Source organism: Gallus gallus, chromosome 7 (assembly GCF_016699485.2).
Source record: "Gallus gallus isolate bGalGal1 chromosome 7, bGalGal1.mat.broiler.GRCg7b, whole genome shotgun sequence".
NCBI classification, from domain to species: Eukaryota; Metazoa; Chordata; class Aves; order Galliformes; family Phasianidae; genus Gallus; species Gallus gallus.
In genome coordinates, this window is record NC_052538.1 from 32827757 (window position 1) to 32841128 (window position 13372).

The 13372-nt window shown below is 40.9% G+C and overlaps 1 protein-coding gene across 50 annotated transcripts in view; it reads right to left on the reverse strand.

Moving 5' to 3' along the window:
* The window catches only part of GTDC1 (glycosyltransferase like domain containing 1), a 168061-nt gene that overhangs the window by 105335 nt on the left and 49354 nt on the right, over positions 1-13372 (reverse strand). For all 50 annotated transcript variants that reach the window (XR_003076011.3, XR_003076010.3, XR_005861258.2 and 47 more), the window contains one exon: positions 10687-10897. Coding sequence is in view for 41 of the 50 variants with exons in the window: in XM_025152235.3 (XP_025008003.2) it covers positions 10687-10868 (182 nt within the window). In the remaining 9 variants the exon portion in view is untranslated. The remainder of the gene's footprint in view (positions 1-10686; positions 10898-13372) is intronic.

Here is a 13372-nt window from a genome sequence, read left to right on the forward strand (position 1 = left end):
TGCACACAGTTTTTTACCTTCCTCTATGTGATTCAGTCTTAGTCTGAAACAAGCAATTAACAGGCAACAATGCTATCTCTGAGTCCTAACTCTTGCAATAAAATACGCTCCCATCATTACTATACGTTGATCATGCAATTCAAACTATAGGTTGAGAGCTCCAGCCATGTCTTTGGACAGAAGCAGATGCCCAAGATAAGGACAATTCAGGCCCTTACTTTGTTAGGAGTTTGCAGAGGAGCTGCTGATCTTCATCTCAACAGCAGAAATACAGCTTAAAAAAGCAGGAAGCACACACACGAGCATCTCAGGCACCAACCCATTCTCCCTGCAGAGCCCACCCAAGCTCTGAACACACTGGTCTTGCACCCATCGGTAGATCTCCTGTAGGCACAGGAAAGGAAAGATTTTTCATTTTTTCCTTATCAAGATCTAAGAAAACCAAGAGACGTGCAAAATATCATTGAAGAACAATCCCCTGAAAAATGCTTGCCAGACAGTAATAATAGGAGGTAGAGCCATCATAAACATTGTCTTTAAATATGCCCAAATCCCAGAGACCCTATCCAATTCACAATGTCAGTGACCTCCCATACAATCGTTAATGATGGAAATTAGTGCTTTAGATGGGTAGATATCTACTTTTTAATAATGAATGTACATGCTACTCATCGTAACGTAGCAGGGCACACACAAGACAAGCCTTAGGTTCCCTGCTCTATATTCAAACAAATAAAAAATAAAAAAGGTAAGTTTTGCCATTTGTAACTCGTGACTCAATTTTGAATAATTACATTACAATCTGTTCTTCCTGTTTTGAAACTCCTATCTACAGCCTCTTCCTAGAGATCTGCTGACTCAGGTAAGACCTGAGATCTGGGTTCAAAGCACGGAAGACCTGGATGCCTCAGCAGCCACAGAAACTACTGAGATCTGATTCCGAAGTAGCTTGGGGACACAAGGTCCTCTGCAAGGCCAGCATGAAATCTCACAGAGGTAGTGCTACAGTAAAACAGATTCAGCTTGCACAATCTTGAGTAGACAGTAATGCTAACAGTCTAGAGCAGACAGCAATGAGGTCTCTGTATCCAGTTCCTGTACCACATAGGTCTCTTGCCTGCTTTCTTGAAGACATCATCTACAGGGACCTGTAAATACAAGGGCTCATTGTAGAGGACCCCAGATGACCCAGAATACTGACACTTAGTGGAAGTAACAGAGATCAAAGGAAAAAACAGTGGTTAGACACAATTTGCATGGTACATGGGCAGGTATAAACTTATTTCCTCCCAGAACAGTCACGAGTCATGCTAAGAAGTGCATAATGCCCAATGGCAATGCTGGGCTAACTCAATTACCTACTAATTTTCAGAGAGCTCATCAGGACAGGATAAAAAAGACTCATTTGGAGGCTAAAGTCAAAAAAAGAACAAACAAGTAAAAGGTTAGTCTGCTACCAGAGACAAAAATACTTCAAAGAGTTGCCAAATGGGGCAAAATAGTGAGGCTGTCTGTGAAGAACCCCTGCAGTCATTGCCCTTCACCACTCTACCTACTAACCACATCAGCCTCTGCCAACATCATGATGCATTGGACATACTTGGAGGAAAACAGGGCTAAAGCACACATTTCCTTTTTATCAATGGCTACAAGGCAGACAGAAGTTCTGTCTGGCACTGTAAACAGTACGATGGAGCACAGTTCCTTCAGAAATAACATCTCAATTTGGCTCATCTACAATTTATTACAGGACAGCTATAGCAAGAGAAATTTTCCTCCTAAATTAATTTAGGAATCATTTCCTTCAAAATAATAATAATAATAATAATAAAAATAAAAAGTAAAAAAAATAACTTTTTCATTACAACTTCCCCAGCAATTCATCTTTTTTTCTTGCATAATTTTAGTATCTCTAGCACTATTTCTCCAAATGCATTTGGCATATAAATTTTTTAGTTGTTATGTTTTAAATAAAATTGATTAGCAGGAAATTTCTGCATATGCACAGTTTAAAATAATTTTGTTCCTCGGGGTTTAAACACAGAGATGTCACTACGTATGATAACTGTTTCATGTTTAGTGAGTTACAACTATTCTGTCACAAGTATGAAATGTAATTTGCTCACAAAAGCCAAAGGCGCTGTCAAACCTGCAGTACTGCAGAAGAGCAGGAAAAAAGATGCCTGCAAACTAACTGCTACTAGATAATGGTCCCATTTATCCTTCTTAAATTCCACCTTTAATTAAAAATGGGATGGCCTTTTACATAAATAAAAACTGCAGATGTTCTAGCAGGTATAAATTCTTTCTGCAATTTCTGCCAAAAAAAGAAGAAAAAGTATGTATTTGTTTTTGATGTTCTGTCCATGGCTGCTTCCTTCACTCCTTCCTCAAGTTGCTGTTACACAGAAGCGCAAGCTGCAGTGTGCAACAAGTAAAGTGGAAACAATGAGAGTTAGAAGGAAAAATGATGAACAAGTTGGCAAGGTTAGAAACATAAACAATAAAAAAAATAAGTGTTCTGAAATGGAAAACATTCTTTAAAATGATGGTGTCCACTGGACCATCAGAGCGTATGTGCAGGAGGGAGGGAGGGAAAGACACAGACAAAGGACAGAGGCAAGAACGGGAAAATAGTATCCAGGAGAATAAGGAGAACACACAGATCTTCATTATAGAATAAAGAGGAAAAAAGCCGTTTGGTTGCTTCATTTTTGTCAAAGATATTCCAATGAACAGACAGAATGTACTTTGGGTCTTGATATATTTTTTTTAAAGGGAGCGTAAATCAATCATCATCCCAATTCAAAGTCCACCAAAGGCAGGTACTGTTCCCAAGATACCTGTGCTTAGTAGAGCAAGAGGGGAGAGGAGGAGGAAACAAGTTGCTCCAACTGCAGTTTGGGGGAGTTAGAAGTCCCTGTTAAATTTAATGCAGTCCAATGCACCGCAAGTTGGCACATGATCCAACTAGGTATACATTTTATATTTAAGGAAGAAACATCACAACCCACAAAGTTAAGTGCTTTATGGGCAAGTTTAGCATTTCAATTTGCTTCAGAAGAGCATTTATGAAGGGTCTCCAACAAGCATCCTCACAACAAGCTCTGCCTCAGCTCCCACCTGCACAGGCCCAACACGATGAACTGGGTTCTTTTAGATGAAACTAAACCAGGAGGAGATGCTCCTGGAGAGCATTCAATGCACTCAGGCCACCTCTTATGGACATGCAGTCCATAGGAAGCTGTCCACACCTGGTTAGACAGACAGCTCCCTGAGAGATGGCTGGACCTACAGCCTCCCCGTAACCCCATCCAACTGCAGTAGTTGTTAACATACCGCCTGCCTACATAGTCACGTGTGGGTTACAATTCCAGACCGGGCTGTAATCATGGAGGAACCAAGGAGACGGGAGAAAACAGCCTTCAGCACATTTCTAGAGCAACCTACCTAGCCTTTCTCCAGTGTGACCCATTGTCAGAAAAAACACCCTGTGACAAACTGTGAGACAAGCAACCATTTGAACAAACATTTAAATTATATCATCTGCATTACATTTAGAAATGTGCTCTTCTGAAAGGTTTATCATTGCCATGACGAGTAGAGGATACCTGCTGTACAAGTGGATGTCCAGACACTTTGCTACCATAACCCTGGCAGCCCTGCAGTGGATCGGGCCATAAACCACGTTCCTCTAACAGCCCTCCTGTTGAAAACTCTTCTTCACGTTGGGTACACATTAACCCTGCTGACTAATTCTTGCTCTGCTGCAGACTGGCAACTGCACCGTCCCTGGCAACCTGAACAGCAGCGTTCAGAACCATGACCTTCCATGCGTGTGGGTCAGGCTAATGCTTGCAGGAAGGAAAAAAAACATCAGTGAACATGCAGACCCTTCTCCCAGACCATTGCGACCATTTCACTGTGAACAGTTTACATTATATAAAGTTTCTTTTTATTATAAATACTACACAAAATTCAGCCAAGCTCTAAGAACCCATTAAGAAAGGCAGGTATTTGTAACACTGGAATATAAAGCTATAAATCCACATCACGTGCAAACCAAGTATCTGACAAAATTTGTGCTTGTTTCTAAGGTACAAAAAGAAAGAGATGAAGAAAGAAGCAGCAAAGAAAAAAAAAATCAAGATTTTCCTCTTTATTTGACACAAACCACAAGCTCTTTCAAAGGGGAAGAAACAGAGCAAATTAGTGTTACAGACCAGAATGACAATGAATTGCAGAAAGCATCATATTCCTTATTATACAGTACTGTATATATTTGTTATTTGAAAATAGAAATGTAATCTATAAGTAATCTAGAAATAAAATATATACACAGCAACCATTTAAAAGGACAGATAAAATGCTCATTAAAACCCTAAGTGCAGAAATACTGAATCATAATGCACAATTTCATTACATTTTACTGCCAGCAATGTAAATATCAATTCTCCAGGTGATTCATAAAATTCATTTTAGAAAGAAAAATAAGGATTTCCCCAGGCATTCGAGAACATAAAGGAAAAACACATGCTACAGTTTGAAAAACCAGACTGTTCTTTCATTGTCTCATCAGAATATTTTTCTGGAATTTCAGCAAATCTTTTACACATCAAACGGACAACTGCCATCCCGCATTAGTACTGTCTATAGATCATGCACCAATCGCAACTAGCTTCCTTCCCGCTACCCGCACCTCTCCTTCCATTGTGTTAATCATTCTGATCTTATTTATGCCAAATTTGAGATCATATATACTTCCCTCGACTTCAAAGGGAAGCGGCCTTGATTTAAATTCCTCTAAAAACTCTTTTAACTCTCCAAATTGTGTCGTAGTGCCTAATAGAAGGACCGGAGCAGGGAAAAATGCACGGTGGGCAAATTAAACACCACAACTTTTTGGAGGGAAGTGTGCGTGTGGGGGGCTTACACACACCAAAAAAAAAAAAAAAAACCATAAAGAAAACCTGTCACTTTTAAAATGAATAGCTACCATCTGCCAGGATTTTATCTGAGGCAAAGTTGATTAATGCAAAGGGAATGTTTAAGATCATATTGCTGTCTCCCTGAATAAATTTCAGGTAGTTTGCTTGCCGAATTATCTGTCCTGTTTCTCAAACGGTGTCTTTCTGTTGCTGTTGTTGTTGCTCACGTTGGATTCTTCCCCCCCGTTTTTATGCAGCCAGACCTAAGAATAAAAGCATTCACTCTTAGAACGTCGCAGAGCTGTGCTGCTGGCTGCCCTGCGCGGCGGCAGCAAGGTAATTAATCTGAGAACAAAGGAGATTCCACCTCCTCCACCGACTTGAGGAAAACTTTCAGGCAGCCTCACTGTGACACTGCAGAGCGAATTTTAGCCGCCTGATTCTGAGCAGAGACAAAACACAGCGCCGGTGTTACCCGCAGTACGGAATGACTTTGTGTGTAGGCTTTTCTTAAGACTTCCACTGAAGCATTAACCCTCATTTACACCGTTTTCCCACTGCCAAAAACCAACCAAACTAAAAAAAAAAAGAAAGAAAAAGAAAAAAGCAGCTGATTTTTTTTCTTGCTTGAAACACAACGATTTTCTTTTGTCAACTTTAACAAGGCACGGATTCACACCAGTGTTCTGATCAAAATCATTCTCAAACATAGATTCTGCGGCCTTCTAAAGAAGTTTAGCCCGAGAGGTAACATCCCAAGTTTTCCAAACAGATCCGGGTGGCGTGAAGCCAGAGCAGACAAAGCCCACTTTTACACGTACGTTCCCACGTTACGTACGCTCAGCATCAGATGGCCTCCGAGCTCCCCTCAGCAGAAAGGAATTCACACCCTTTATTCAGGCCGGGACAACCTCCATTATCTGGGGCTAGAGAAGCAGAGGGTATCATCTGCGATACGCCGCAGAACTTCATGCCGTTCCATATGGACGTATATGCTCTTTGCTTACACTCCAAGCTGGCTGGACAGGAGCCAGCTTTGGTCAGAAAGTCACCAAGTTGTTTTAGCTCAGTACACGGTGCCTGTGTCTTGTATCTCGGTAGGGCTTATTAGTCGAGGCTCAACACCGCGCCAGTACGGCCATATGGCCTTCTGGTGCGAAGCGAGCTCACTACCAGCTAGTTCAAAGCGTGGGCAGAAGGAATGTGTATGTGTTTGCACAAGCCCGTGTTAAGTAGCCTTTGTGAACTCAATTGATTTCTTGGGTTTTTAAGAAATAATTTTTCAAAAAGGAAGTTTAGCACCAATGAAATGGAAGAAGCAATGACCCTTTGTGCAGCTGGGGAGGGTAACGAGGAGCTCGAGACGAGGCAGCGTCTCCTACACTCGTCTGTCAGGGCAATTTGCCCTTAAAATGAAGGATGCCCGGGGTTCCTGGTTTGGTATCTCTACTGCAAGGCAAGCAAACTGTGATTGGTATCCATCCATGAGGCTACAAAACAGGCTCAGTTACAGCCACGTTATTCTTAATCAAACGTGGTACTCTTTCTTAGGGGATACTGGCTGTTGCAATTAACCACTAACTCATTTCTTTGTCCCTTTGTGCCACCCGAACAAAGTACAACAGACGACTCACCAACCTGTACCCAGGGGGTAGACTCTATACATAACTGCCAAAAATATGCAGTTCACACACACACGCACACTTTGTAACCTCCCCCTGACCACACCAGCTCACACCAGCATGCTGAGCTCTGTCCCATCTTCAGATACAATGGAGTTGAGCAAGAATGTCAAAATACACAACATCAATAACTGATGATACGATATATTCACCTAAATATGAAAGCAAACACCATAAAATTAGCAAAAATAAGTATCAAGTAATTTTATTTTATTTTAATTTCTGAGTGTGCTGTTATATTTCATTTAACTAACATGCTACTCATAAACACTATTAATTTATTTGCTATCATTTACGACGAAAAGCTGGGAAGATCTTTAATACAGGGAAATTATTCCCCTTCCCACGCAGATTACACAAAGATGCCAGTATTTGACATAAAGACATAAGGACACAAGACAGAAGTGTTCCCAGCACAAATGGGCATCTATGCGTTCAGCCTTAAATGAAATGCCTGAAATGTGCCTGCTTTGCTTCAATTCCAATCTCCAAACCTCTTCCCCAGGACATACTGCTTACAGGTATTTTTCTGAGCAGAATGCATCTAGCAAACAGCAACTTTCAGTGGAATCACTCATACACTGAATTAATCAGTGGAATAAAAACTTACAGGATCACCATTTTTAAGAGAATGCTTTCAATGACACCAATCCATTAGCTAGTAAAAGTCACTCTAATAATGTACGTTTTTTTCCTTATAGCAATGAATGAAAGCATAAGATCTGAACAACCCTTAATCACGATAGTCTTAAAATGTGATTTACAAGAACAAGCCAAAGTAATGCAACACAACACGCACGTATACATTATAAACTCTTGGAAGATGACATATCCTGCTCAGCACCACACTCCTCAGATTCCTTCTCAGAGCTCTGTTAATTGAAACAACAATTTATTTACTTTTTCTCTTCCATAAAATGTAAAAAGCATGGAGTTTGTCTTTAAAATATAGTTGTCAAATATCAGCGGTATATATATACTAACATTTACCCGAGGGGTATTTCAGGGCAAGAGTTTGTTACAAATAAAATCTTTATTCATATGAACAGCTACCTGGGGGGCAGTACTGAATGTAACACATAATATTTATATATGTAGGTTTTTTTTTTTGCAAATAATCCAGCAGTGCTATTAAAGCAAACTGGAAGCTACACTGCACTTCAGCCTTTCTGCTTTGCAGATCTAAATCTTATACCGCTAGCTTGCATTTGAACTACATTTTCCGGAGAGAACAGCCTCTATTAGTAAATGTGCTTTTTTCCCAGCGTGCCGTGTTGACTGCTGCGTCTCCTCCCTTTCCAACCAGGGCCAGGAGGATGCTCTGGAAAGCTGCAGTTGTACCAAGTAAGGGAAAAATCACCTGAGTCACTGCACGGCAATTCAGGAAAGCTTTTGGCAATGTGGCTCCGAGCCTTGCTCCAGGGAGCACGTGCCTGTTCTCCGATAAGCAAGTATTTGCAAGTTCATCACAAACTCACTGGCCACTGCAGAGTATCTCAATTGAACTCCTATTACTCTTCAGCTCATGTTCTGCTTCAAAAGCACTTTTTAAGGCTGAACAGCATGCTGAACTTCACTCGAAAAAGAACAAGCCTGCCTCCTTCCCCTACTACCTTATACATACAGTGCTATCTACCTTTTAAAAGGAAGGCATACAGCCATCTGCTGCATACACACACAGCAATATTATCAGACTTGTCAGCATCAGTATTATTTCTCACACGGCGTCCTGAAATTAAGTACAGCTGGAAAAACAAAAATTCACTCACGCTGCTCAGCTACCAACAGTTTGCACTTGAGATATCTCTGACCTTTCTGTATTATTAAATGCACAAACAGAAACAAGGTATTTATGAAATGTCATATTTTAAAAACATTGCTTGGAAGAGAAGTTTTTTGTTCTACAAATAATGTCAATAATGTAAATAATGTAGATTTGATATTTCCCACTACCTCACAAGAAGGTTTAAATATTTAAATGTGCAATTCAAAACATACACTCCTGCCAGTTTGATAATTTCATCTTCACAAGCAGCTACTGCCTGGGAAGCACATCTTAAATGGTTACCAGTATGCTAGATATAAAAGAATCAATGTTAATTTTAATCAATGATTTTTCTAGCAGGAGAGAGTAGTCAGCCTCATTAGGTTGATGCATTTATACTTTCAATTTAAAAAGGACTTGTAACATTCAATTACAAAACAAACATTAAAAATGTGCAAGGAAAGTCATAGAAGCCACTTCTGAATCAGTTTTCCTCTCACCAGTCATACCAGCCTAAAACCTGCACATGCGGATAAGGTACATACCTATGTTAAACACTGCATCTTTGTGAACTTTGACTATTTGATTCTGCCTGATCAAACACTAACAGCAACAGCACAGAAAAAGCTTTCCTCTCCTTAAGATGCTCCGTTGGTTAGATAGGATTTATTTGTTGTCAGTAAAGGTTATATTTGCACATAAGTCTATGACAGATTGCAAGTTTATTAACTTCAAGTGAGTTTTCAAGCTGCTGGGTTGTTGTTTTTTTTCTTTTTTTTTTCTTTTTTTTTTTTTTTCTTTTTTTGGTGTTTTTTTCTCATTGCTGGTTTGTTGTTTTTTGTTTGTTCCCCCCCCCCCCCCCCCCCCCCCATCATTTGCCTCCCTTTCCCAAGATGTGGGTTACTTGACAAATTGGAGTTAAGTTATCTTGGGTCAATGTAACTGTAAGTTAAACTAATGAAGTGTATGTCTATGAGTGATGTCTGATTAGTTTAATACAGTTAGTGCTGGACAGCTTGGGCTGCTGACCTTGAAGGAACACAGATAACATTGCGATGCGTTGGAGGATGTGGTTGTGATACAAGACAAATTTACATAACAGTTTGTCATATATACTCCTCCAAAATAAAATTGTTGTAAAGGGGAAGCAATAAGAAACCAACGCTAAATGCCTCGCACAAGACAAATGGGAAGAATAATTAGAATATTTGGCTTTGGATAGCAGCTTATTTGAAATGCAAGCTGGAAGAAAAAAGGTGTACATTTATATGGCATTCCAAGGCAGATTATACACTGTGTTTGGCAACACTGTTCAAACACAGCCTTCTACAGCACAAGATCTACTCTTGAGAAAACTGTGTTCCTTCCCCCATCCATCACCTCTACTTGCTCCAATCTGGAGTTAAAAATACCAAACCCAGCTCTAAAGAGTAACTGGTTGGCACATCACCTAGGTGCATCTGCGGTCCTGCTGAAGTTCATCCTGCGGCTGAAAAGCAGATGCTTGTGCTATAACATCCCTGGGTATGAGCAGTCCCCCTCTGTGGAGGCACACAGTGAGCCAGGAACTCATCCACTAACCACACACTGCGTCACTGCCTGCCAATCATCTCACCACATCTCTGCTGATCAGGTAGGCCAAGCAAAATTGCTGCTCTAAAGACAGATTGCTTCTGGAATGACATTCTCACTATGGAACAGCTATCTGTTGACCTAAGTAGTCTACTTTTACCAGTCCAGGTTCTAGCAGACAGAACTCCTCTACTTACATGAACGCATAAATGACACCCATAGATGCTGGCACATTACAGAACTGGACAATCATTAAGATAAAACTGAACCCTTAATCCTCTAGGTCAGCCTGAGTAGTACAGTGATAAATCAGACTTGCTAACAGGTAACTGGGAGGGTAAGTGAGGAAGCTTGCAGTGATCACATCTGTGCAATCTTTCAACCTTATCTGTGAAACAGTTTAAATCTTTCCTTACTTCTAAATTCACTTGATAAATTTAAAATAAAACAAACATATCCATCTCTAAACAACTAGGCATCATATATATATGTGCATTCTTGGAGACCTTCAAGGACCAGCAAAATAAGCTAAAGCATTTTAAGAAATTCTAAAGCACTGTAGTAATTTCCCATATTTACACCCAAAGAAGTCAGTGCAATGTGATAAACTCTGTCATGCCCACTGCCAGTCTCTATTTGCCTGTGAATACACATTTGCACACACAGAACTGAAACTGCAGCTTAAGAGACTTTGTTGAAGACCTCCCTGTCATTTGAGCTTACCCAGCTCCTGGGTTACCTGTAATTAGCACTTGCTGGCACCGTTTGCATGAAATAAAGAGCAGCAGTCCGTGCTTTCCAATGCCACTTCTTGGCAGGGAGAGTACAGAGGACACAGTCTTCTTTCAGCTCTTCTTGAAGAAGATCCATCAGCTGTTTGTGGGAACCGCCATAAAAAGCCTCAATGAGAAGAACACTCATCTTCCCACTGCTTCAGCTCTGTCTGGAATCTGAAAAAGACAACAGAGAAATAATTTCCTTTAGAAATACACAGTATTTGGGTTGGTTGATTGTTTAATTAAAGGATGTTGAAAAAAGCAAAACCTTCTACATGGTCTCACAGCATCTTTGTTCTTTACCCAAAATGAATCCCTTCATATCAAGTTAATGGATTTACTTCAGAAAATGCTACGTAACTATTACAGTGACAAAATTACAATGACAAAAGCATCACACCTATTTGCTTCAACTTTTATAAATATATAATCTGAAATTTTAAAGGAACTAAAATATGCAGGACTTACAAGCACTGTATTTTTTGCTTTGTTTTCAATCAGGTGCCTTTATTTGTTTTCATATAGCTCTACTTCTTTCACTGGGGATAGATAAAACTGAAGAACAACACAAATACATTTCTGCCACTATTAGCAAGTAGTTTGGCTATCTGGGCTTGGAGGAATATCTGAGAGCAACTCAAGGACCTCAGGACTCTCTCAACCCTGGAGCGGTGCACCCCGAGCCCAGAGGAGATGCAAACCACGTTGCTGTTCTTCAGTGCTCCAACACTGGAAGAGAACAGCTCTGCAGGCTGAAGGAAGCTGTCGCACGCAACCACGGGGCTGCTGACAAACAGGAAGCAAAACACGTTGCCCAAAGTGAAGGGAAAGATGACTGTTGCTCAGGTTTCATGAGTCACAGACTTGGGGTACCAAAAAGCTGCTTTGCAGATGCTTTGACCAACACCACCAAATAAAAAGGTTGCAAACCAAACCCTGGAGACCATCCATGACACCTGTCCAACCAAATCCTTCTCACCAGGGTGGACCCTGGCATTCACTCCCTGCTGACATGGAGCCTGGGCTCCATGGTTGATGCTGCCTATGGCAGGACCCCACGTCCATTCTGTGCCCTGCCATTTCTAGTGGTGTCAACTTGGAAAAGTCCAATCTCTGAGAGCAGGAAGTATTCTGTTATCAGATCTTAAGAAACAAATGGAAAAAAAAAATTAAAGTGCATTGCAGTCGTCAAAAGATCAACAAGCCAGCAAGAGAAATCCAAATACCAAAGAAATGTAATTAGAGGACAAAATATAAGAAACCTCTGGATAGATTTGAGTCATTGGTCCATCACTGTGCAACAGAGCTGTCAAACTCCTGGGTCATTACAGATCAATTAGTAAGAAGGAAAGCATTCATTCTGTGCTATTCCCTGTCACGATCCAGCCTGGATTCAGGTTATAGTTTGTTCTACAATCACTTTCCCACTCCGTTTCACGTAAATTATTTTTTTAACAAACACTTCTTTCAAAAGGAAAAAGAAAAAAAAGCTGTTGTGTGGAAGCAGCAAATTCTCTCTCTTTTGGAGTTTGCTACTTTGCAGGTAGCAAGGCAGATTCTGATCTCTTTTCCACTGACCTAATTTCAGAATCACACTTTTGAAATCACTGGCGTTTTCTGAATTCACAATGATGTAACTGAAATCATAATCCCTACTCCAAAGCCCTTTTGGAACCTGCAGGGTAATAGCTGCGAGAAAAACACAAGCTGTGTTGGAATATGCGCTATTCACCTACAGAACCATTGGTAATTAATCATGCTACGCTCGTCATCAAACGTCGCCGAAACTTTAACTCAAAGGATCAGAGGGAAGCGTTTTGCAAATTCAAAAGGGGGGCACACAGAAGTCTGAAAATGTCACTGAGTGAGAATGAGTTGCGGTGAATTTGCCAATCAGTGGTATCAGTAATAATTTGTTCATAAAGTATCTGATCAAGCTGCACTCCCCCAGACTGGTTCTGAAACCAGCCCTTATCACTAGGTTTAGCTGAATCAACAATGTGCTCTCGATTCTATTTCGCAGCAGTTTTCAACTGTTCGTTCCTCCCCGGGACAGGAAAAGACATGTTCAGCTCTCAGGTTTCCCTCTTTCTTGCAGATCCTAACATTTAGGTTACGCTGCACTCAACCTTCTACCTTTAACAAAAGGTAATTAAAACTCATTTTGCCAACGTTACGCAAGAGTTCGCCATACAATAAATTCCTTTTGGCTGTTGGCGCTGAGAAATTCAGTTCAAGCCTGGATGCACTGCAGGGTGTATGGAGGTAGCTCTGGCTACACGAGGTAGAGTGGCACCTGGAGGTCCCACAACAGCAGCACACACAAGTGAAAAATGGCCATGACAAATTTCTCAGGTCCAAAGCTTGAGGGCTCTCTTACAAACCCTTTTTAGGTTAGATATTAGGAGGATGTTTTACACCTAGAGGGTGGTGACGCACTGAACAGGTTGCCCAAGGAGGTTGTGGATACCTCATCCCTGGAGGCATTCAAGGCCAGGCTGGATGTGGCTCTGGGCAGCCTGGTCTGGTGGTTGGCGACCCTGCACATAGCAGGGGGTTGGAACTGGATGAGCACTGTGGTCCTTTTCAACCCAAGCCATTCTGTGTTTCTATGACTCTATGAAACCCCTTCCTCACAAAAATCCTCAC